The sequence below is a fragment of the Oncorhynchus mykiss genome, chromosome 4 (assembly GCF_013265735.2).
Source record: "Oncorhynchus mykiss isolate Arlee chromosome 4, USDA_OmykA_1.1, whole genome shotgun sequence".
In the NCBI taxonomy this organism is placed as follows: Eukaryota; Metazoa; Chordata; class Actinopteri; order Salmoniformes; family Salmonidae; genus Oncorhynchus; species Oncorhynchus mykiss.
Window position 1 is genome coordinate 13,854,849 of NC_048568.1, and position 21,163 is coordinate 13,876,011.

At 44.1% G+C, this 21,163-nt stretch overlaps 2 protein-coding genes across 3 annotated transcripts in view; both read right to left on the reverse strand.

The window, feature by feature from the left end:
• dse (dermatan sulfate epimerase) overlaps positions 1–3,326 on the reverse strand; it is a 29,119-nt gene extending 25,793 nt beyond the window's left edge. Inside the window, exons 1-2 of one of the 2 annotated variants that reach the window (XM_036975678.1) lie at positions 2,973–3,326; positions 296–770 (exon numbers count right to left, since the gene is read on the reverse strand). In XM_036975678.1, the coding sequence (XP_036831573.1) occupies positions 296–726 (431 nt within the window). In that variant the 5' untranslated portion in view covers positions 727–770; positions 2,973–3,326. Of the gene's footprint in view, positions 1–295; positions 771–2,972 lie in introns of those variants that run through there. The other variant, XM_036975679.1, reaches the window with a different exon arrangement.
• Positions 3,327–3,335: 9 nt separating this feature from the next.
• LOC110522132 (5'-nucleotidase domain-containing protein 1) overlaps positions 3,336–21,163 on the reverse strand; it is a 58,812-nt gene continuing 40,984 nt past the window's right edge. The window contains exons 8-12 of the mRNA XM_036975680.1: positions 19,129–19,226; positions 12,964–13,085; positions 8,573–8,746; positions 6,114–6,282; positions 3,336–5,281 (exon numbers count right to left, since the gene is read on the reverse strand). Of these exons, the coding sequence (XP_036831575.1) occupies positions 5,166–5,281; positions 6,114–6,282; positions 8,573–8,746; positions 12,964–13,085; positions 19,129–19,226 (679 nt within the window). The 3' untranslated portion in view covers positions 3,336–5,165. The remainder of the gene's footprint in view (positions 5,282–6,113; positions 6,283–8,572; positions 8,747–12,963; positions 13,086–19,128; positions 19,227–21,163) is intronic.

A 21,163-nucleotide genomic window follows, 5' to 3' on the forward strand; every position in this document is an offset into this window, starting at 1 on the left:
GCAGGCAGCATCTGTACCTTCTCCAAAAAGACCAGTATTGTTCACATAATGAGAAAAATGTGTGGGAGTTTTTCTTACCGCTAAGGGTAGGCTAAGCGATTTTCTGCAATTGAGAAGTGGGCAATTCACTTATGGGTTGAATTTGAGTAGCTACACAGTAACTATTTCCACAGGGGCATATCTGATTGTATCTCTTATTTCATGTCTCTATAGGTTAGGGATGCTATTCACAGACAATTGATTGCAACTGAAAATTCACACAAAAATAAGGGAAAAACAAAGATAGAAAATATACCAACTAGGCTGAGCTGCCATCCTCTCCATGTAATCCTTGGCCAGGTTGAGGGCCCCGGCCCTGTGTGGGTAGAGCAGACAGAACATAGACAACACTCCCAGGTTGTTTCCATACACCTCGTTCCAGCGGGCGCTGAACTCGGCCGGGCTCCAGGGGGGCAGGTACTCCTCAGGGTGCTCCAGCATGGCCTCCCCCGCCTCGCGGATCCTCGCGGCCATCTCCCGGTGTGTCCCAGCCGCCGCCGACTGCAACTCCTCCACCTCGCCCTGGCCGAAGTACAGCATGGGGTGTCCATCGTAGTTCCCTCCCATGAAGGGTATCCCTCCACTGGGGTCTATCGTCTCCTCCGCCACCCCCACCACCGGGGCCACCAGGGGCCACAGTAGACTTATGAAGAACACTGTGGGGGCCCCTCGGGTGTAGGTCCTCATCCTCACATCAGAGAGGGCGCAGTGGCATTTCCAACAGAGCTCAGCTGAGAAGGGAAGGAGAGGGAGAAGAAAAGACTTTAAGAAAGCCAGACAGCCATATTCTCTCTCTCAACTCTCCCAAGCTTTTTCATATGAGGGCTACATTCCTTGAATAATTGGATACAGCTGTATTCCTGATCATTCTGGCTTTCCCCTACTGTTCTGACAAGTTTTGAAACGCTTCAAGTAGACTGTAGACTGTGACAACTGAAAGGGAAGCTCAGATCTCTGTTGTAAAAATACAACTTATCTATATGAATAATCAAAATAGACCCACCCCCCCCCTTCCTCCTCCCCCATGTGTATCTTGAGAAGAGGTAGCTGTAATGTGTATAGTGTGCTATCATACCTCAGATTGATAGTGTATCCAGCTATTGGTGAGAGGTGTGTTCATCAGGGTAGATAATCCTTACATTTGTTTGGCGGTGTCTCAGGTGAATCTAGCCATGTACACCCACATAGTCAGAAAGATGGTCCTCAACACTCTAAAGGTCATAAAGGTCTCTGTGGTATTCTATTCGTCAGTTATAGTGGTTTGGCTTAACCAATGACTAACATCACCTGGTACATTTAACACTATGGTGGTGCAAGTCATCTCTTCTCAAGAATGTGGACATCCATTTCATTGCCTTACTCTTGGCACTTGCCTAGGGCAAAATCAAACGGTGGTGACTTTGAAGGTTGTCTAGAGAGTCTAGACTCTGGTCAGTCCTATTAGCGTGAGTTTGATCTGTCGTGTATTTTAATAAACAATTTAGTATTGCCTACTAAAAATGACACCAACGGGGACAAGGGAGCTAAATGTCCATTATTGTGCAGATGTTGCTTCACTTTGACCAACTAGCTAGATATGACACCTGACCTCATAAACGGGCACATTCCAGTTTAAAGAGGCATCTGTAGTTTGAACAATAACAAAGGGGTCAACTTTGTAACAGCTGAGGGATGGGGCTGGAGAAATACAACCATTCTCAAACTCATGGACAGAGATATAGAAACAAGGACTGACCATCCATGACATACAAACTATTTTTTTGAACCATTTTGAGGCTAACAGTATTTGTTTACATTTACATTGTTCACAAAGCGTAAAACAACTTAATATGTGGGATTCTGATGGGGTATGATAGTTGTACTGAGCTCATGGGAGATCTATACATTCTATCCTTCAATAATCAATGGGTACATTTAATTTAAATGTCTACAAATGGATGTAACAACTGCAGATTGCCCATTTAAAGACATAATCAGATAGTCTACCATTACTGCCTTAAAGACCATGAACCCTGGATGTGGAAGTGAAACCTATTCCTGCTATGTGTTTAGGACATGGAGATTGAGCACTGGATTGGTTTAGGGGAATAAAGGAAACCAGTTGAGGGGGACAGCTGTCCCTCTCCTGGGCTGGATTAACCTTTGACTGCTTTGTTTTCTTTCAATTTACACAAAAATTACAAACTGATGGCACAAAATGGGCAAATCATTCTCAAATAGACGTTTAGTTTTTAAAAGACCTGTGCCCTTGAAACTTGATAAGACTATTTCAAATGACCACGTTGAAAAACAAATGACTATAGAATGTGTATTATGAAAACTATTCTATACTACTCCATCACTCGAAAGTAGGCCTAATACAAACCCTAAACTCAAGGGTTTACAGTGGCAACCACCAATTTACAGTAAAGTAGCTCCACGTATTATATGTCCTACCTGGCTGCTTACACATCTCCTTACCTTGGATAGTCTACATTCAGGTCGCCAGCGTCCTAACAAATGTTTTAGTCATATAAAAAGACACCTTTGCCTAAGTGTCCGTTTTTTTTCTCATATCAGTAGGCTAGTTTTCCTCAGGTCATGGGAAATAAAATACGTATACACAACTCTGACAATATCCTACACTTGTACATATCGTATCTAATGTCCTTGTATGTGACTTTTGTCATCCGTTTCCCGAATGTCACAAGGACAAAAAAAACATTTAGTTCATTATTCCGTGTAAATATGTACATCTACTTACATAAATAGTACTTTTCTTATATGTAATTAGTGAATTATTATTCCAACATCGAAAAACGTTTAATAACACACGGCATTAACGTATAAATATGCGCAGATAGCACACTGGATCCGAAGTCTTAAAAAAAAAAAAAAATCGATCGGTGGCTTGTTGTAAAGAAAGAACAATACACTGATCAAGATTAGCCTACCTGTCAAAACCCGTTGTTGTACAATTGTAGTCCAGATTTGACACTCCCCCTACAAGTCATTTCTGTGTTATAAATGTAATCCCCGTGACATGCATCCGAATACGTTGATTCTTCAAGTAGTGAAACAAAGTATACCCTCTTTGCGCAAGGTTTTGGAGAGAAGAACGTCAGCAATTCTGCCGAATGAGGAGGGGCAGTAGAGGAAAGTGACTAAAGAAGTAGGGGAGAGACAGAAATTACTGATTTGTAGACACAAACAGCCAGGTAGTGAGAATATATGTGTAGAATTGAAAGTAGCCAAACAGTCTAAAACACATTTTGAAACAGTCGAATCCCATTTTGTAATGATCTGACGTCGACACATTTTCAGATGTTTTATTCGAACTTTCAAGAAAAGTCAAATCATCAGAAAAATGCAGTGTCTAACAAAATTGTATAACTTTATTTATTTCACAGACAGTACATCGAACACTATCCCTGCATCTCCTCTAGAACACTAAAATACCACTAATGAATTGAACATAAGGCAAATGAGCAAATAAAAGTTTCTAAATCAGATGGGGGGAAAAAGTAAATGGAATACAATCACCAAAACTGCACTGCATTTAACACCAACACACACGTTTAAAACATAAATAATCCAAAAACCAATTAAGGTCTGCTGTCCTCTCTAAAGTACTTCCTGTAAAAATACTTCTACAAGCAAGCAAATTAAGACTTGTTTCTTATTATTATAATACAACTAGTCTATATGCAGCTAACCAACACATGTAACCATTCAGAAGTCAATTAAAGCATATCTTTAAATTGGTACTGCATATGAAGCATAAGTATAACCCATTTTTACACAGTAGTCACTCCAACCGCACTATAGTTTACTGTTGTACCAAAAGAATAACAGAGTACACAGAGCATAATCTTTAAGCATCCAATATTACAGTTGAATTATTTTCATATTCTTTCAACAAAAAAGGTAACACTAAGGACTGATTGTGCAATTTCTTCAAGAACAATCCTCTTAAACACCTTCCACAAAATCAATATTGTTACGTTGCATAAATTATTGGCGACAGGCGCAGGAATACATCATAGGGGGTTTTAATACTTCACCCAAATTAAACAACATGCCATGAAAGGCACGGGGACGATGCCCAGAACAAATACAAAACACACTGGGATGCAACCCAAACAAAAGAACGAGGTAAGACCCGTAATAACAATGCACGGGACGAGACCCGTAATAACAATTGTACAAAACACGCAGCACGAAAGCCGAAACAACACAGGTACTCACAGGACCAACGGGCATGGTGACAATGGTGAACAGAGTATATACAATTACTAATAAGGGGAAATGGGAACCATGAGTGCGTATTTAGACAGTTCAGTGAAGCCTAGAAGGCCGGTGATGTAGAACTCCGGAACTGGTGCACGGAATGAGCAGCAGTACCGGGGGGAATCTGTGACAAACACAGGGGAAATGCTTTATCGTAAAGGACATCTTAAGTTACTGTAACTGAAATGCATACAGTGAAACAGAAAACCAAAATGGCTGTTTGTTATGTATTATACACACACACACACACATCATACCAAGGATACTGGACATAATGAATTATTAGGAATTTCTCTCTGGAGACAACAGACAACACCGCTGTGACTGCAACGTTGCACTCCAGCTCCAATCATGTTTTTTGAGGTAAGGAAACACAGCAAAAAACTAAATGTAGGACAGTATTTACAGGGCTTAAAGTTTTTTTTAGTACTCTGAAGAGTTATTAACTTACATTGAATGATGTACTTGTAGGGGGTTTAACTGGAACATCAATTACCTATCTAGCAACATTACAAAAGTGGTCTTCACATGAAACAATATGAATAATATGCTCTAAAATCAGCACTGTTTGCTGACACGCCCACACACATACAATTGGCAAGTCACATTTTTTCCACACACATGTACAATAATCCACGTACAGAACAACGTTCAAATGTAGCCAGGTTACTTGCAGAGAGAGATACTGTGCTTTCACATTCCCATGGTTTCTACCAATGTGAGCGCGATTTCCTGTGCCAGAGGGATCGATGGCGTGGTTCAGGTGTGGAACTACAGGCGAGATGGAGGCACATTCCTCCCCTTTAGGCTGAGGAGGGCGAGGGGGGGGGGGAGCGACTCTGGGGAGGAGGGACTCTTTAAGACGACTGACTCTGGAACTTTCTCAGCAGGGAATCTGGGGGTCTGGGGTAGTAGCCGGTGGTGCAGGGTTTGTTGGGACAGAACCTGGGGAACTTGTAGTTCAGAGGCAGATCTATGGAGGAGGACGAGAGATTAAACTAGTGAGAATTATGTCATACCAACCAGTTTTGCCTGCTTAGCTACGACATGTAACCCTCAAAGTTTCCATTCTGCACACATCATCAACAATAGCTAGGAGTGGTCCATGACTAAATTTTTTTCTCTCTCTGATTTCTGGAAATTGCGCAAAGCTCTGCCAAAGCAAACCGTCACGAAAAGGAACAAACTGTTTTAGAAAGCACTTCGGCAAACACTTTATTTGGATAGTCCATCTGTGGATGCTCAGTAACATTAAACTATCTATCTATCTACTAACCCTAACCTTAACCCGTATCCTATCCCTAAACATAACCCCTTAACTTAACCATTATTCTAAACCTAACCTTAACAATAACCGTAACTTTAGTAAGCAGTTGCTTATCAACAGTCTATTCTACAGATGGTCATACTATCTGGACTATCCAAATAAAGTGTGACCAGCACTTCATAGCAAGAATAAGGAACAGGTAGTAGAGGATATATGGGGTCAAATTACTCTTTTAAACTAGCAGAGCATGCCTCTCTCAAGACAAGAGGCGCTGGGGTCTAAGGCACTGCATCTCAGTGCTAGAGGCGTCACTACAGGCTGTATCACAACCGGCCGTGATTAGGAGTCCCATAGGGCGGCGCACAATTGGCCCAGGGTCGTCCCGGGTTCGGCTGGTGTAGGCCGTCATTGTAAAAAATAATATGTTCTTAACTGACTTGCCTAGTTAAATAAAGGTTAAATAAATAAATACAGCAATTTGGTAGGTCATTACGCAACACAGAGTCAGTGGGCCCCCGTAGCCCTCTCCTCCCTGTACCTGCAATGGACTCCACACTGGGGATGGCCATGGTGCTGTATTTGTGGATGCTATGGCAGCACCAGGTGAGTTTCTGGCTCTCCTCGTCCCCTTCACCACTCTTGTGTGAGTCCACAAAGTAGGATCCCCACTGTTCTGATGGAGCAGAGGGCGCCTTCATGCCCTGGTCCTGAAAGCACATCACATGGGTTAAAGAGGGAGTGATTCACTGACCAGAAAGAGGTACGGGGCAGCAGATAGCCTAGCGTTTAAGAGCGTTGGGCCAGTAACAGAAAGGTTGTTGGTTCGAATCCCCGCCCCGATTAGGTGAAAAATCTTCCGATGTGCCCTTGAGCAAGGCACTTAACCCTAATTGCTCCTGTAAGTTGCTCTGGATAAGAGCATATGCTAAATGACCAAAACTGTAAATGTCCTCCTACTAGGGAGGAAACGTGTGGGTAATAATGGATCCACTTTTCAACATAAGAAGCAGTGTGGAGTTGGCCACTTTGCCAAGAGAAAACCTCTACCCTTCTTACTCATACTTATCAGTGCCATTTGTCTAACATGTTAATAACAGGATGTGGTTAACAAGCATGAACAGATAACAAATCAAAACAGAGGTGGCAGAAGAAATGTATAAATCTAAATTAGTCAACTCATCCAGATACTTCCTTAAAATGGGATTCAGTTCATCTGGGAGAAAGGTCAATGCTTCAAATGAAAATTGTTGCTACTTTTTCCCTCTCTTGGTGGAAAGTGTGATGAAGACGTTATTCTGAATGGTGAAGCTTTTTGACTCCCAATCAGACTTAGAGGCGGAGTTGCTCGCTGAGAAAAACGGTTTATGTTAAAAGTCATCAATAAGATTAGATGAATCCAGGGCATGGAAATATTCTGTCTCAAACTACTGTGCTAACTACTTCTCATTCTTCCCTAGTTATGGAGCTTTTCTACATGACACAGAACCTCATAATTCATCATTAATAACTGGCAAATTGATGCACAACAGTACATTGCCTATTCACGTGGAAAATTCCCACCAGATATTGAGAGCCAAAATGTAACCAAAAGGAATCTGGGGGAAACTGATGAGAAACATGTTGTTCCAGGCAGCTTTCTGAGACTGTCTAATGTGTTACATACACTTTGGCTGCAGCGGAGCTACAGCTCAGAGCTGACACACCACAGTGGAGAGAGAGAGAGAAACCTACTGGAGCTTCCAGGAGTCAGAGGAAAACAAATTTATCCTAAACGAGGCAAATGGGAAAATAGGTTTTAGTAAGGAAAGGTGAAGTGAAAAGAGGAAGTGGAGCGAGAGAGAAAGAGAAAAGAGAAGAGCGTGAGAAAGAGAGGTAGAGGTAGTGAGTCTAGGCCGAGAAGATTTGTCCACCGACAAGGCCCTGTGCTCCGATCTGTCTTTAGAGTGCGTTCGTCAATACACTCTGGCTATCAACTCTTATTTCAGAGCATTCTCGTCTGAGTGTGCCAGAGCACAGAATAACTGACGAATTTACGAACGCGCATCACCCGTTGAATATGACCGGTGTCAGTAAACATTGGCCCAAAAATATATATAATTACATTTTTGCCAGCAGCACAGTTAGTCAGCAACGCTCTGGATAACATGAAATTAGCCGAACCAGCTCTGCTAGGGCGAGTAAAATGGTCAGAGTGAGGTGTTCTCTCATTTGTGTCTGGAAGTAACTAGCAAGCAAGACAACTTTAGCCAGTTAGCTTGGGTGCTTGACTGCCGTTGCGAGGACGGAACGCTCAGATCAACCCTACTCCTCGGCAGTGTCTCACGGGTGCTCTCTGAATGCTCCCAGAGCGAAACAATCTGAATTTACAAAACGGCCAATCTGGCAATGCTCAGAGCACATTCCGAGCGCACTCTGGCAATCCAGAGTAAATTTACGGACACACCCTTAGTGGTGTCCTATCCAAACCAGGTGGTTCCTCTCATCGTTCCTGGCAACATATATGCTGACTCACCTAATTCCCTCTCAGGGAGCACTGACCCCTCTGGATATGGATAGACTATGGCCTGGTCAGTGAGGGAGAGGGCAGCACTGACGATATTACATAATAGTTGTAAGAATGTGTTTATAGTTTCCTTCCTAGCAGTACGTCAACTGCCGTGAGCATTTACTTTGCCTACTTTCCTGTACTGACACTAGGCAGTAATATAGACTCATATAAACTTGTTTCAGCATGACCGCTTTTACAGATTTCGCCATTAGCTGTGGAACTGTAATTATACGAAACTGCCACGGAACACTTACAACACTGTAAGTCTTCTGACAGCGCTTACAAAATGAACAAGCCCATGTACCCACTCAGACACGACACACGGTATATTGTGGCATTGAGCAAAGCAAAGCAAAGGGGCTGGGGGTTGGGAGGACATGTCTTTCAGGGAGCAAGGTAAAAAGGTGGGAGAGCGCTTTGAACGGAAACAGCTGCTTGTGTGAACTAACCTCAAACTTTCCCTTCTTGCCCCGAGGCTCCGCTTGGGCCTCGTTGGTCTTCGCTGCGTCGCACCTCGGGATGCCCTCTCCCTCCATTTCCTCCACGATCATCACCGTCTCCCACTTCCCGAACGTGCTAGCAGGGAACATGTCCGACCGCATGCTATCCCCAAAGTACACCACCTGTATAGGGTAGGAGACAGGATAGACAATGAATGAGGCCACATTCGCAGCTGCTCAGTAAATTAAGTTGACTTTTCTATGTTATAGTAATTACCCCCTCATCTGATTAGTAAAGTGCTGTAATAAAATAGCATTTTTCTTCTGGATTCGTTTCAAGGGAGCGCTCAGCAGTAGTCAAATTCAACAAATCCGACATGTGTCTTACTGCCCCTTAGGGCGAACTAGACCAGACACGATGGGGCTGCAAAAACCCATCACGTCTTCTTTGACCATCATTTCTGGTTTTGTACTCAAGAAAAACACGTTAAGACAGGCTTAGCTGAACAGCGTACCAAAACTGACTGGCAACCCATTTCCTTACTTTTGAAACCATTGAAATGCATAATAGTTGAATTCCTTGCAAACCCAGTGGAAACGAAGGGTTAAGAAGAGTGTCAGATTAGGGAACAACTAGAGGAAGAAAAAAAACAAGAATGCTGCCATAATGGAAACAGCTCTTTAGAGGAAATAGCTCCTTGAGTTTCAGCACATCACAAAACTCTGACTTCTCAAGGGGTCCATTTAAGGAGAGAAGAAAGGTTATGACCCCAGGCCACTGGTGTCAGTGTTCTATAAGGATAATGAGAAAATCTTGGTACTAAAGACACACACTTAAAGAGTTCTTCACATAGCTCTCTGTGTGGAATGCAGAGTGGGGTGTGTGTGTTTGGGAGGGTGGGGGTATAGATGAGGCATCCATAAAGAGGAGGGGGGTGAGGGAAGAGTGGAGGGTCTCTAATGAATTCATGTGGGCCGCAGTCCTCGCTCCGGAAACCCCTCCCCCCTCTTCTCAGGCCCTTTACAGAGTCTATGACCAGGCCTCGCAGTCCCACGCATAAATAAACAGGACAGTCGGCCAGCCTGGGGCCCAGCCTGTGGAGCTCTGGGGCTGGGGCGGGCTCAGGCATCAGGTTTCCAGGCTTTCCCAGAAACTGGCCACAGAGATGAAGAGAGAGCACTGCTGCAGAGTGCACTGATCGTTTTTCATCTCCCAACTGCAGCCAGAGGCATCGGATCAGTATGATAAATATTTACAGGGCCAGGAATTCCAACACAGTGGCAAAACATTATAGAGAGGCTTTCATGATAAAGAGTTTCATTAGGCTGGGACAGATAATGCAACAGAATTCAGGTTAACTCTTGACTTTCTCCATAATTTGTAACTACAGTTGAAGTCGGAGGTTTGCATACACTTAGGTTGGAGTCATTAAAACTCGTTTTCAACCACTCCACAAATTTCTTGTTATTAACAAACTATAGTTTTGGCAAGTCGGTTAGGACATCTACTTTGTAAGTAATTTTTCCAACAATTGTTTACAGACAGATTATTTCACTTATAAGTCAGAAGTTTACATACACTAAGTTGACTGTGCCTTTTAAACAGCTTGGAACATTCCAGAAAATTATGTCATAACTTTAGAAGCTTCTGATAGGCTAATTGACATCGTTTGAGTTAATTGGAGGTGTACCTGTGGATGTAATTTCAAGGCCTACCTTCAAACTCAGTGCCTCTTTGCTTGGCATCATGGGAAAATCAAAAGAAATCAGCCAAGACCTCAGAAAAAAATTGTAGACCTCCACAAGTCTGGTACATCCTTGGGAGCGATTTCCAAACACCTGAAGGTGCCACGTTCATCTGTATAAACAATAGTACGCGAGTATATGGGACCACATAGCCGACAGCCTTGGGACTGACAGCCATGGGACCACACAGCCGTCATACCGCTCAGGAAGGAGAAGCGTTCTGTCTCCTAGAGATGAACATACTTTGGTGCGAAAAGTGCAAATCAATCCCAGAACAACAGCAAAGGACCTTGTGACGATGCTGGAGGAAACAGGTACAAAAGTATTTAGTATCTATATCCACAGTAAAATGAGTTCTATATCAACATAACCTGAGAGGCCACTCAGCAAGGAAGAAGCCACTGCTCTAAAACTGCCATAAAAAAGCCAGACTACGGTTTGCAACTGCACATTGGGACAAAGATCGTGCTTTTTGGAGAAATGTCCTCTGATGAAACAAAAATAGAACTGTTTGGCCATAATGACCATCGTCATGTTTGGAGGAAAAAGGGGGAGGCTTGCAAGCCGAAGAACACCATCCCAACCGTGAAGCACGGGGGTGGCAGCATCATGTTGTGGGGGTGCTTTGCTGCAGGAGGGACTGGTGCACTTGGATATATTGAAGCAATATCTCAAGACATCAGTCAGGAAGTTAAAGCTTAGTCGCAAATGGGTCTTCCAAATGGACAATAACCCCAAGCATACTTCCAAAGCTGTGGCAAAATGGCTTAAGGACAACAAAGTCAAGGTATTGGAGTAGTCATCACAAAGCCCTGACCTCAATCCCAAAGAAAGTTTGTGGGCAGAACTGAAAAAGCGTGTGCGAGCAAGGAGTCCTACATACCTGACTCAGTTACACCAGCTCTGTCAGGAGGAATGGGCCAAAATTCACCCAACTTATTGTGGGAAGCTTGTGGAAGGCTACCCGAAACGTTTGACCCAAGTTAAACAATTGAAAGGCTACCAAATACTAATTTAGTGTATGTAAACTTCTGACCCACTGGGACTGTGATGAAAGAAATAAAAGCTGATATGAATCATTCTCTCTCCTATTATTCTGACATTTCACATTCTTAAAATAAAGTGGCGATCCTAACTGACCTAAGACAGGGAATCTTCACTAGGATTAAATGTCAGGAATTGTGAAAAACTAAGTTTAAATGTATTTGGCTACGGTGTGTGTAAACTTCCGACTTCAACTGTAGCTACAACCTGTGGCTCCCTCCCTTCCCCTAGACCCAGTCAAGAGACCCCCAGCCCAGTTCACTGCCCCCCTACACTTATCAATGCATCACTCAGAGCAGCGATTAGCGGTAAAGCCACCCCTGGATAAACAGGTCTGAAAAGCCACAGCAGCCCAGAAAGCCCAGCTTAATGAGCCCATTGTGCTCCACTGTGTGCGGCCTGACTGGGACAGACAGAGGCCGTGTCCCAAATGGCACCCTATTCCCTACATAGTGCACTACTAGCAGGGCACCGGTCAGAAGTAGTGCACTATTTAGGGAATAGGGTGCTATTTGGGACGCAAATAGACAAGCGGGAGGGGGAGATCACATATCTGACATGAGAGGGCCAGGGAGATATACTATAATCCATGTTATAATCCATGTTACTTAGCAACGCTGCTGATATGCAACTAATGAAATGGTAAGGACACAACTGAACTGCAATATTCTGATGCTGTCTTTCTTGGATTACAAAAATGACGTAATCTTTCAATCAATGTGAATATGTGAAACTGCCAATGTATAGCAAATGCCTTATGATCACACCAGGCTTATACTGCTCTTTTAATTGAATTAAAAAACTAGCGCCACTTCAATCATTGACTCACTGAGTCTGTATGAGATGGGCAGCTCAGTGTATAAGTTGTGATCCTACACATAGCAGCCAGGCCTGTAAAAACTGCTACAGGGGACCTACATGGGACTGTAATCTGCTCTGAATGCCTCCCATTCAGCCGGCCTACTGGCCTACATTAAGTCCTATCAGGTAAAAGTGAAGAGAACCCAAAATGTCGACCGCCTCAGGTCACCCCAGAGTGGCTGCCTTAAAGCTGCCACAAGTGCAGGTTGACACTGCATTCCGCGAGTGCTTTCTCCACGTGGCCCGATAATAGAGGGGGGCATTGAGCGCCCCTGGAGGGGTGGATGTTTGGAGGCGGGAGAGGAAGGAGAGGCTGAGGACGTGGATAATGATCATGCCTGGGTGCACTCGAAGGGGCTTGACACAGCTGTTGCCGGGGCCTTTCCTCAAGAGCTGAGACAGAGCACAAACAGAGTCTCAGAATCAGACGAGCTAGCTGCCTGCCAGAGATCGTATAGGCTGTGTACGAGGCCATGTTTCCCTCTCCGTCACACCGGTGTAAATCTCCCTGAGCTGATTTATATAGGACGTCCGATCTCTGTGCGTTTGCCAGGAACGGAAGCTCAGTGTCCTGTGGATAAACATGGAGACACAGATCCCAGGATAGTATGGAAGTGATGGTTATTTGGATACATGTATAACATTTGCTAGTTACTTCAACAGCTGAGCGAGCATAACTTCCTCTGTAAGGACAAGAAAATATTCAACTAACCCATCAAACAAACAATCAATGAATCAACAAATCTAACCTTGGGCTCAGGTTTCCCAGTCATTGTTTTGAGCAGCTGGTGGAGGTGGGGCCAGTTTCCTTGAGAGTACCAGCCAGGCTTGTCCAGGGACGGCAGTCCTTCACTCTCCTCCACATCATTCACTGCAAGACAAAGTGAGCAACCTTACCACAGGGTCACCACACGGCTCGACCACGCCGCTCAATGACACGAACATACACGACCACACCACACAACCACACCTCAAATATTTCCATAGTTCAATATACAGTACTCTTGTGAGGGATTTAAAAAAAATGTTGAAAAGGGCGATTTTTTCACAGGGGAAATGAGCCTATTTGGAACTACTATCATGAGTATGTTTCCTAAACAGTTCATATTTAGGTCTAAGCATGTTGTCTAATTCTGGATATCTATTTCCTTCTAAACTCTGCTCTTAGCTTTGCTGCTGCTGGTACACAGAGTACAGCGGCCATTACATCAGCACAGCGAGGGAAAAACAGTTCTCGGAGTCAAAACAGAGTCATGGGCCTGTGTCCCAAATGGCACGGTATTAGCACACTAATGAAGCATTTAAGGTGGCCCTGGTCAAAAGTAGTGCACTATATACAGAACATGGTGCAATTTTGGACACGCCCAAGAAGGCTAGCCTGCTTCCTCCTCTCATACCTCTGTGGGTGCAGTGGCTCAGCCTGGCCCGGTGTAGCCGCGTCTCAATGTGCGTCCCAAAATGGCACCCAATTCCCTATGTAGGGCACCACTTTTGATAAGGGCTCTGTTCAAAGTAGTGCACTATATAGGGAATAGAGTGCCATTTAGGAAACACCCTCAGCCACCAGGCAATGTGTCGGCTTCTCAGTGAAGAGGAACACTTCATAGAAGTCACAGAGGTCACACATCAATCAGTACAAGAAAGCGTGTCAATGACCTCATAGAAGTATTTACATAAATAACACTCTAGGGTCTTTCCAGGCTTCAGGTACATGGTTTATGTCTTGATGCTCAACAACAGCCAAATACTCTTCACTTAGTCATTCCTAGATGATTGGAGGGGTTTTGGTTTTGGCTGTTTGGCTGCTGCTTAGCAATAACCCCAGTCTGCTTCAGTTTGAGCAAGGGGGCATTGGAAGACAGCCAAAACAAGATAGAGAGAGGCTGGAATGTAAACCACCACACAACTTCTAGAGCATTACACACACTCTAGAAACTGCAAGGCGGGGAGATCACAGAAAGTTCCTCGAAAACAAATCTAATGTTTAGCTGAAAAGAGAACTCAGTTAAACAGCTAGGGTTTAGGCCTGCTGGAATCTCCATTGAGTAAATAAACTCAGGACCCTACTTTCAAAGATAATTCATAAAAATCCAAATAACTCCACAGATCTTCATTGTAAAGGGTTTAAACACGGTTTCCCGTGCTTTTTCAATGAACCGTAAACAATTAATGAACATGCACCTGTGGAACGGTCGTTAGGACACTAACAGCTTACAGACGGTAGGCAATTAAGGTCACAGTTATGAAAACTTAAGACACTAAAGAGGCCTTTCTACTGACTCTGAAAAACACCAAAAGAAAGATGCCCAGGGTCCCTGCTCATCTGCGTGAACGTGCTTTAGGCATGCTGCAAGGAGGCATGAGGACTGCAGATGTGGCCAGGGCAATAAATTGGTATGTCTGTACTGTGAGACGCCTAAGACAGCGCTACAGGGAGACAGGACAGACAGCTGATCGTCCTCGCAGTGGCAGACCACGTGTAACAACATCTGCACATCTGAACATCACACCTGCGGGACAGGTACAGGATGGCAACAACAACTGCCCGAGTTACACAAGGAACGCACAATCCCTCCATCAGTGGTCAGACTGTCCGCAATAGGCTGAGAGAGGCTGGACTGTGGGCTTGTAGGCCTGTTGTAAGGCAGGTCCTCACCAGACATCACCGGAAATAACGTTGCCTATGGGCACAAACCCACCATCACTGGACCAGACAGGACTGGCAAAAAAGCACGGTTTTGTGTCACCAGGGGTGATGGTCGGATTCGTGTTTATCGTCGAAAATAAACGCAGTTGACAGTGAGAGGACGTTTCTTTTTTTGCTGAGTTTAGTACCTTATAAACTGGGTGGGTCGAGCCCTGAATGCTGATTGGCTGACAGCCATGGTATATCAGACCGTATACCACGGGTATGACAAAACATGTATTTTTACTGCTATGATTATGTGGGTAACCTGTTTATAATACTAATAAGGCACCTCGGGGGTTTGTGACATATGACCAATATACCACAGCTAAGGGCTGTGTCCAGGCACTCCGCGTTGCGTCGTGTGTAAGAACAGCCCTTAGCTGTGGTATACTGACCATATACCACACATCCTCGGACCTTATTGCTAAAGTATACCCTTTGCTGCCCAGCTTTTAGGAACCCTGCACTTTGAAGTGGGTGACTGCACTTCTGGACAGGAGAAGAAAACAGTCTTTATGAGACTGATGGGTGCTTAAGACCAGCAGCAAGAGAACCTCTACCTTCTTTTTTAGAAAAAGACAGTCCTTGACAGAGTGGGCTGCACCAGGTTCACGCTAAGGTTAAATATGCTATAAATATTGTGGCAGAAGAGAGAGACAAAGCACAGACTTTAGTTTGTGCAATTCAGACAGACAGACAGACAGACAGACAGACAGACAGACAGACAGACAGACACAGTATAACAGCTGTGAGGATGCAGGGACCTTAAGAGAAAGTGGAATGAGGAGTATGTGGTCTCTGGAACCCCAGAAAAACTGAGCACAGAAACACACAGGCGTGCGCGCGCACACAAAGAATACCGGTCACCTGTTAGGATGTGAAATCCTGTGGCGTTTTCACTGTAACCAAGCAAATATTTAGAGAGATCTGGCATCCTCTGGACAAATGGCTGCTGAAGGCCATGGTCATGTCTCAAATGGCACCCTACTGCCTATACAGTGCACTACTTTTGACCAGGGTCCATAGGGTTCTGTTCAAAAGTAGTGCAATATATAGAGAATAGGGTGCCGTGTGGGACGCAACCCACGCTTAATAAGAGGCTGGGAGGAGTCTGATGCTAGCAGCCAAAGTAAAGGATTGGTTTATAAAACCTCTCAGTCTAATACAGTACCTGGCAGGAACTGAGCTCTTATGAATTATATAATGTAGCTACTCCTGTCCTGTGTAGGAACCCATTTAATGACACACATACAGTATTTGAGCCACTCCATCAAATGAGGCTGATGTTGGAAAAAAATATCTAAATTGAGATTACATTTTTTTTTAGGTAGGTCCAGAATTAGTGAGCATTAAAATAACCTATAACCTCTTGAATATTTCTGGACATAAAACTGCATACATACACTGAGTGTACAAAACATTAGGAACGCCTTCCTAATATTGAGTTGCACCCCCTTTTGCCCTCAGAACAGCCTCAATTTGTCAGGGCATGGACTCTACAAGGTGTCGAAAGTGTTCCACAGGGATGCTGGCTTTGTTGACTCCAATGCTTCCCACAGCTGTGTCAAGTTGGCTGGATGTCCTTTGGGCAGTGGACCATTGTTGATACAAACCGGAAACTGTTGAGTGTTAAAAACTCAGCAGCGTTGCAGTTCTTGTTGTTTTGCCCATTCACCCTCTGAATGGCACACATTCTCAATCCATGTCTCAATTGTCTCAAGGCTTTAAAAATCCTTCTTTAACCTGTCTCCTCCCCTTCATCTACACAGATTTAACAAGTGACATCAATAAGGGATCATAGCTTTCACCTGGTCAGTCTACTATATCATGGAAAGAGCAGGTGTCCAAATGTCAACAAATTAAACTGGACTATATATACATACAGTGGGGTCCGAAATGATTGACACCCTTGATAAAGATCAGCAAAAAACTATCAAATACATAATTCAAATACTGAGTTATATTGTATGGTAAAGTTTTTTGGGGAATTATACTAATACAATTGCCTAGAGAAAGAGATTTTGTTTAACAATAAATACAAGTTTTTCTCAAAAGTATATATATATATATTTTCCACCCGTTTTCAATACCTCACCTTGCGAGGATAACGGGACTGAGACTTGGCCACAAATGGATCTTCCAGCAAGACAATAACTTATAGCACACATCAAAATCCACAAAGAAATGGTTAATTGGCCACAAAAATCTAAATTTTGCAATGGGCATCTCAGTCTCCGAACCCATTGAAAACCTGTGGTTTGAATTGAAGAGGACAGTCTACAAGCGCAGACAAAGGATATCAAGGATCTGGAAAGATTATGTATGGAGGAATGATCTAAGTTCCCTCCCCAATGTGTTCTCCATCTCATAAAACATTTTAGAAAAAGTCTTAGTGCCGTTATCTTCACAAGGTAAAGTACTGTATCAAAAGATATTGAAAACAGGGGTGTCAATCATTTTGACCTCTACCTTTTTGAGAGAAGAAAAATGTTACCTGTTAAACAAAATATATTTCTCTGGTCAATTGTATTAGTATAAAATAATATAGTTTCCTCATTTCTTTGGAGCATACAATACAGCTCAATATTTTAATTATTTATTTTACGGTCCTTTTTTCTCATCTTTATCAAGGGTGTCAATCATTTCGGTCCCCACGGTATATGTGGACAAGATTTCAACCTTCTGATAGTAAACTAGCCTTTGACCTCCTGAGCTAAGACGGACCTTGTCAACTCAGCTTTATCCGATCAACTTAACAGCATCACTATAGCAACACTTAGAACATTACAATAGAGGCACATAAGTAGTGCACAACATTGATGTTATATCCCAGAGGCCAATATCTCTGTATGGATGAAATAAGAAAATCAAATCAGATATCTCTCCAGTATGGAACAGAACCAGCCACTGACTGAGGCTATATCTGCCAACGTGGCGAGGGCTGGAGGAGGAGTGAATATTTGAGCGGCTTGGTCATTGTGTTTCAACACATAATGCTTCGCTCCAGTGTTATTCCTGGCGGGAACGCGGTCCAGATGGGGGAGCATTCCAGAGCCGGTGCACACCTTCAGGAACCGATCGGGATTAAATATAAGCTGCCTGAGCAGGACAACTGGGACCATGTGTGGATCACAGATCATATTAGAAAATACTGACAGCTAATATGAACAAAAAAAGATGTTGGATCTTAATTTGATCACCCTGTTGCAGGATCACTTTTCTGCAATGCAGTACATTTAAACTTGTAGTGTATTTGGAGGTTTAAAAAGGCTTCTTGAAGTTTGTAATTCCCATATTGAAATTTCAGACTTGGTTTTCCCCTACAAAAACGTCCATAAATGAAAAAAATCACAAAAAAATTCACTTTTTCTGTCGCTGCAGGATTATTCTCCTGCTGTAGCAGATTGGCTCAAATGAAGATCCTACATCTGTAGATTGATGTTCACCACCTGTCTTGATGCTAGTTTATCCTACTGGTTTCACTTGGGTTTTGAGAGATTATTAGATGCACAGATTTTTTTTCTGGACTCCAACTCCACAAGTATTCTGATTTTATTAGAACCAGAAAAGTGATTCTGCAACAGGAAACTGCACCAAATACCCTAGTTTCGTACTCCTAATTATCCCGAGTGGCGCAGCGGTCTAAGGCACTTCATCTCAGAGCTAGAGGCGCCACTACAGACCCTGGTTTGATCCCGGGCTGTATCACAACCGGCCGTGATCGGGAGTCCCATAGGGCGGCGCACAACTGGCCCAGCGTCGTCCGAGTTAGGGGAGGGTCTGGCCGAGTTAGGCTGTCATTATAAATAAGAATTTGTTCTTAACTGACTTGCCTAGTTAAATAAAAATAAATATTTTTAAAAATCCTTAAACATCTGAAGACTCACCTCTATGCTAGTTGGAAGAACTAGTATTTTATCTCTGAACAAAGCTTTATCTCCTGACTGTCGGATAATGGGAACCTGGTGTGTTAACATCACTCAATGGAGACTAACAATCCTGACTGCCAATGAGTCCAACCTGAGACCTGCCCCCCCACGATAAGTTTCAGTAATCACCATCATGAGATCCCACTGGGGTGTAAAATCTACAGCCCTGCAAAGCCCTTTTTGATGAAGGCAAAGGGCTGTTCCACAGTGCTTAGTGTTGCTGTGAAGTGTACTGTACATCGGGTATCTTGTGTGAAAATGCAGACATACAGATAGGCAGGCCGGCAGGAACTCACCCAGAGTCCTGAAGGGCCTCTGTTGGGGCACCAGGGAGAAGAACCCAGGCTTCAAGGCGTTGGTGATGATGATGTCAAACAGCTCCTCCCAGTCCTTCCTGCAATAGCCAATGAGAAACGATCCATCTGATTATTACAAACAAATACAGGCTTAGTGTAAGGTCAAAGTTTGGACGCCGTTCCTGTTTAGCACAAGATCATTTAAAAAAAAAAACATTGCTTGAACTAAACATTAGGGAGCTGATGAAAACCAGTCAACCACAAACAGTGCATTTATGGAAATGGAACGGAGGGAAATGTTAGGGAACAATATCAACATTTCCCCAGAGAGAAATAAACTCACAACAGACCAAAAAAAGACAAACACATACACTCATAGGGATTATTAACACTAGGTCAGCATCAGTGTCCAGCTCCAAGCACTAGCTAGCAGACATACAGACCAGGGTTGCATCCTTAGGAGCTAGTCAAACATATTCCTGACATAGCATAACATTATCGCTACATCCTATTCTAGCCAGCAAAAAGCATAGCAGGGAAGTATAAAAAATATCTGTTGTAGACTTATGGTTTCATCTTCCCATGGCTGGCCATGCCAAGGAGTCACCTAGATACTCCTGGAGCAGACCATGGGTCCTGGTTGGTAGGGGCCTGACTGGCAGCCCTGGTCTTGTTGTGACACTTCTGACTGCTCTCCGTCCCTGGCCCACAGCCCGCAGGGCTACAGTTGCCAGACTGCTCTACCGAGAAAAGCGTGGGCTTTTAAGAGGGCAGGAGAAACGAGTTGTTCTTCCTGACGGAAAACAGAAGTCAGATCAGGTGAGAGGGCATTCTTCACTGGGGAGTGCCTATGCATTATAGAGGTGTCGAAAAGCATATAGCTCATAGACTCCAGCCTGGGGCTGCAGGAGAAAGAGTCACACATCTGAGTCTGTTGACTGTGAAGCCAGACATTGTCCTACCACAACAGCTACTGTGGACAACAACACAACACACAGGAGGATTAGCATGCAGGCCAGCCCGTACAGCAGAACAAAGCAAAGCTTATCCCAGAGCTACCACAAGACGCAGCCTGCGCGATTTCCTCGCCTCAGTTATCGCAACATAAATCAGGCGTCCTCAGGCCTTGTAAACTGATTCTCTGAACACACTATATTGCACACACAGTCCTCAGTCCTTGTAAACTGATTCTCTGAACACACTATATTGCACACACACAGTCGGGCTCCCACCTCTGACATGGCGGCTCCTTGGGAGGTGACATATGTCGGAGGGTTAAAGGTGGCGAGGAGGAAAGGGGGCGGCCAGTGAAACAGTGGAGGGGAGACAGGGGAAGGGGAAGGGGGGGGGGGGGGGGGGGGGGGGGGAGGAACAACAGAGACCGGGCCGAGCCAGGCCAGGCTGTTTGACAGGAAATGGCTATGGGGGAAAGTCTGGGCCATAGAGGTCCCCGGAGACCTGGTAGACATTCAGAACAAACGGTTGATTTCAGCCCCCACTGCCCCTCTCTCCCCTGAGTCTAACTCTCCATAACGGTCAGCTATAATAGCAGAGTGGAGCAGAAGAATAGATCATCTGTGTGGTTGGTTTCTTACCAGATGGGCATCAAATCTTACTTTAGCTAGGCTATGGCCTTGGATGGATTAATACTCATGATCAAGTTCTCCACTGTGAAGTAATACTGGTGACGTGTGAGTGTGTCTGTTAGCTGTTTAGATATTGGGCAGAGACACTTCACTAAGGCATTCTATTCAGCCACAGCACCAGTCTGCTTTCCGCGAGTCGTCCTCTTGCCTCCTGACCGAGTGTGTAAGAGGGTTTAGGCTAGAACAATAACCCTAGACCACATAGTGTACACTGCAGAGAGAGAGAGGCACCACTGACACAGTCCAGTCCTCTGGTCTAGGTCAGCCCACAGCTAGTAATAATGAGTCTATGGAGAGCAGGCTAGGACAAACATCACCATTGCATATGGTCAGGCAAAGTTATAGGGAAGACTTACTAGTTTAATGTGCTGTTGTATCTCTGCTGGGCT